This window comes from Urtica dioica, chromosome 12 (genome assembly GCF_054948205.1).
Source record: "Urtica dioica subsp. dioica isolate 48M chromosome 12, U.dioica_male_clone48M_v1_H2, whole genome shotgun sequence".
Lineage (NCBI taxonomy): Eukaryota > Viridiplantae > Streptophyta > Magnoliopsida > Rosales > Urticaceae > Urtica > Urtica dioica.
In genome coordinates, this window is record NC_142767.1 from 14,523,090 (window position 1) to 14,527,803 (window position 4,714).

General features: G+C 36.5%; 1 protein-coding gene across 1 annotated transcript; it reads left to right on the forward strand.

The window, feature by feature from the left end:
• The first annotated feature begins 424 nt into the window (after nt 1-424).
• On the forward strand, nt 425-2,804 carry TET6 (tetraspanin6). The gene is made up of 3 exons (XM_089602390.1): nt 425-1,014; nt 2,088-2,404; nt 2,737-2,804. The coding sequence occupies exons 1-3, from the start codon at nt 523-525 to the stop codon at nt 2,774-2,776; spliced, it is 849 nt and encodes a 282-aa protein (XP_089458516.1). The 5' UTR covers nt 425-522; the 3' UTR covers nt 2,777-2,804.
• The last annotated feature ends 1,910 nt before the right edge of the window (nt 2,805-4,714 follow it).

The window sequence follows — 4,714 nt, forward strand, 5'->3', positions numbered from 1 at the left end:
AGTCAACGTTTGATAAATCTTAAATAAATAACCAAAATGATCATGTGGCGTAATATGACAATGACTATCTATTTAAGATTTACGTTTATAAATATATGAAATTGACTATTTACCTAATATTTATGAAACGTTGGTTATTTAGCAATATCAAACGTTTAAATTGGTTATTTTACTAATGAATCCAAAAATAAAACCAAATAGTTCTCAATATAAAAAGGGCATAAATTAGTACACTAAGAATCCATGTTCAATTTCATCAAAAAAAAAAAAAAAAAAAAGAATCCATGTTCAATCAAGTTGAGTAGTTACGTTCAAATAGTCACGCTGGGCATTTCCGTCCATAAACAAATACACAGAAAAACAAAAGTTTCCTTAGCAAACAAGGAATAAACATATAAACACGAGTGGAGTATTATCAATAAAAGTCCTTAAATAATACTCTTTAGACCTACCTTACCAAAAAAAAAAACACTACTAAATAAAAAGCAAACACAAACACCACTTTGAATCTAGAAAAAAAAAATGTATCGTCTGAGCAACACGGTGATAGGTTTCTTAAACCTCTTCACACTTCTGGCTTCGATCCCGATAATCGGAGCCGGGCTTTGGATGGCTCGGAGCAGCACGACCTGCGAGGGGTTTCTCCAAACTCCGCTCCTCGTGGTGGGGTTCGTGGTTCTGGTTGTCTCGCTGGCGGGCTTCATCGGGGCTTGCTTCCACGTGGCGTGGGCCCTCTGGGTCTACCTGGTGGTCATGCTCTTCCTCATCGCGGCGCTCATATGCCTCACCGTCTTCGGATTCGCCGTCACCGCCGCCGGCAGAGGCGAAGAGGTTCCCGGGAGGGCTTACAGGGAGTTCCATCTGCAGAGCTACTCGCCGTGGCTCAGGAAGAGGATCGCCGACCCGGCTTACTGGACTACGATCAGGACTTGCGTCGCCGGATCCAAGACCTGTTCTAAGCTCGCCACGTGGACGCCTCTCGACTACCTCGAGAAGGACATGACTCCCATACAGGTCAGTGGTCTGATCAACTCACCCGGTTTTGCTACTATAAAAACCATGCAAACATCCAAAGGTTTATTTGTTTATTTTTGACATCTTTCTCTCTGTCTCTTCTCAAATAACTTTTTTTTTTTTTTTTTTTGAAAGACTCTTCTCAAATAACTTTCTGATGACATGTTTTTGTCAAAATCATATACGAGCTCGTCGTATTTAATCAGCTTAATTAAATTGGTTAATGTATCCCCTTATTTATTTATTTATTTATATTTTTCAAGATTGGTTGATATCTGAATGATTTTAAGTTTTAAATTAAATGCTATTTACTACACATCACTTTTTTTTTCTTTCAAATAATTGTTTCTAACATGCTTTTTCAAAATCATATACGAGTTCATAATTACTTAGCTGATTTATATTGGTTCATATCTGAATGATTTTGAGTTTTAAACTTCAGCGATTTCAGATATAATAAATTTTTCGGTTTCCTTTAGAAGTACAGTACTCTACAAATAAAGTAGCAGATTTATTTATTTTTACGATTAAATAAACACAGGCCCTGAGAAATTGATTCCCACTCGTTATATATAATATGATGGATAAAGTTTGTTAAGTTACTGTTTTCGATCATTTATTTATAGCTATATAACAATAAACAGTCTCTCTTTAAATGAATCAAAATCTGACTTTGTCCTAAAAATCATTTAGGAGTAACTTCTCTAGTAGAAGATTATTAACTATCCTTACATTCAAAATTTAAAACACTGGTTCAATATTTCTACTCCATTTTATTGAGCTTCTCCAATTGCTATGTAAACTTTAGTGTAAAATAAGGGTGTTCTTACTTAATAGTTAATTGAAATTAATAGATTTATAAAATAGTCAAGATTTTGTGAAATAGCCAAATTTCTATTTAAGAATATGCAAGTGGCCGTGTCAATAATTTTTTTTGATCATGTCAATAAATTTTGTGACAACCATGGCTTATACACACATATTATGCATATTTTGTTAATCAATTAGTTTCAAACTCAATTTTCCTATTTAGTAAAATAAATCCCATAACTTTATATTGAATGAATATGCAGTCGGGTTGTTGCAAGCCGCCGACGGCGTGCAACTACAACTTGGCGGGGTCGGTGGCTCAGGACGCGGACTGCTTCAAGTGGAACAACGCGCCGAGCTTGCTGTGCTACGAGTGCGAGTCGTGCAAGGCGGGCGTGCTCGAGGACATAAGGCGGGATTGGCACAAGTTGTCGGTGCTCAACATCGTCGTCCTCATATTCCTTATCGCCATTTACTCCATCGGCTGCTGCGCTTTCAAGAACACCAAGCGCGCAGAGACCGACTACCCTTACGGCCAAAACCACATGAAGAGGGTCCGCCCTAGATGGGACTACTATTGGTAACTCTCCTAATTTTTACCCTTAGTAAAATATATGACTTTTATTTTTCAAAAAAAATTTGGACCATTGGATTTCCGCGCCAAACCCTCCATTTTTTCGCGGCGACAATTTTTTTTTTCCTTCTTTTTTGTAACCTTCTATGCTGTTTTTTTATATTTTTGGAAATTTTCGGTCTTGGAACGGAATGTAATGTTCGGCTAGAAGCGGAAGGGGAATGTCCACACACACTCTCTCTCACTTCCGTCTGAATGTTCACTCCATCCCTCTCTACCATATGCATGTTGAGGTTTCAACTTTTAACTAATTTGTTTCTTTATATATTTTATTTCAGGTGGAGATGGTGGCACGACAAGAGAGAGGCGCTTTACTAGCGGATATCATGATGAAAAAGCTAGTTTCGATAAAAAAAAATGATGAAAAAGCTAGTTTCTACTATTAATTTAATTCCCTAGCTGCGTACCTTACGTCCTTACCATATTTCCTCGTGTTCTCTACTCTAAAAGGCTTTGGCAGTAAATTATTATTGTTTCTTTTCTTATTTGAAAGAAGGGTCCGTACTAATGTGTATTATTCTACTTACAAGTTTCTCCAAGTTTTATTATATATAAGTATCCTTTTTGGCATTTCTTTTTATATTTCCCTTGTAGTTATCCAGCAGTTAATCGGATTTTTAAGCAAATATTTGACGTATCGAATGGATCAAATCACACACACACACACACACACACACACTAAAGCACCATTATTGTTTATCAACCAAGTTAATAAAGAAAAAATCAATCGCTTAAGCTTAAGGCCAAATATTTGGTTTCAGTTTTGTTGAAAACATTAGCCAAATAGCCAGCTAAGTACGGCGGTTGAAACCAAGTCGTATGTTTATTTTCTCCTTTTTCAAATAATAAATAACATTAAGTTTTGATCACGAAATTATTCACGTCATAAATACTCCATCTCTTAAATTTAGCCATATTTCTTTGATGATGTTTGTCTCATTAATTTCTACACCGTTTTTTACTTTTGAATATATGAGTCACTTTCTATTTCTATGCTTTATTATATAAAAAAATATCTTCACATAGTATATTTGTTATTATTCTATTTATATAAGATTGTTTTAGTCTTTTTTTATTTGATTTTATTAAGTTTATATACCCAGATTATTGTATTATCTTATTCTTACATTATTATTCAGACTCTTCTTCTCTTATCTGAATCCTTAAATCTTCATGGTTTCAGAGCCTCATTTGTTGATTGATTGAAGAAGTTAATATTCCAACCACAGTTTTTCGCATGGACGATTGGTATTTTCGTCTCTTCCCTTTGATCTGTGGATGTCGTAATTGCTTGGGTATTGTTATGTTCTTCATTTTGGTGTTGTTTGGATTTATTGGTACGGTCGTGATTTTGGATAACGATTTTGAATTTTTCTTTGTTTGTTTGGATTTCGAATTATGAGTGTTTGGATTGGTGTTTTTGATATGGCGGGTCGTAGAGATGATTCTTTTTAGGCGATTAGTGTTCAATCGGATGGCAAGAATATTCATATTGGAGTTATGTTATGAGAAATTTTCCGTGTGGAAAGTCTATGTGGAGTTATGTGACGGGTGTGCGGGCTAAGCCTTTCGATGAGAAGCCCACTGATTTTGCGACTTCGGTTGATGTTTGGGAGCTGCTGATAATGCGAAGATTATCACATGGATTAATAACTTTGTTATCCACTCGATCGATGCTCAGTTGGGGAAGTACGAGACTGCGAATGAGGTATGAAAACATCTGGAGAGACTCTATTCTCAATCTGACTTTGCTAAACAGTAACAATTATTGGAAATGGATATTCGTGTGCTTTGGAAGAACAATATGAGTATTCAAGAGTTCTATTATGCCATGTCCTCGTTATGGAATCAGTTAAAATTGACTGAGTCAGCTGAGTTGAGGGCGGTGAAGACTTACATCTCTTGACGTGAAGAGAGCAGCGATTGGTTCAGTTTCTGATGGCGTTTTCGTGGCAACTTTGAGGGATCGCGTGGCGTGATTCGTCATGTAGTCATCTTTCTTCTGTTAACTCTGTGGTCAACGAGCTCCTGGCCGAATAAGTTCGTCTCAAGTATAAGATTGACAATGAGACTCCACCACCCGCAGCGCCCACTGTCCTTGAATGCTTGTGGTAATTTAAAATCACCTTCTCTTGTAGCTTTGACATGGCTTCAGGATGCTGGGGAAAGTTGAAAGGGTAATCCACTTACGACTTAGTAAAGCTTATTCTACGGGATATTAGATTATAGAAAACTAAGACCAGCTACTAGAAACCA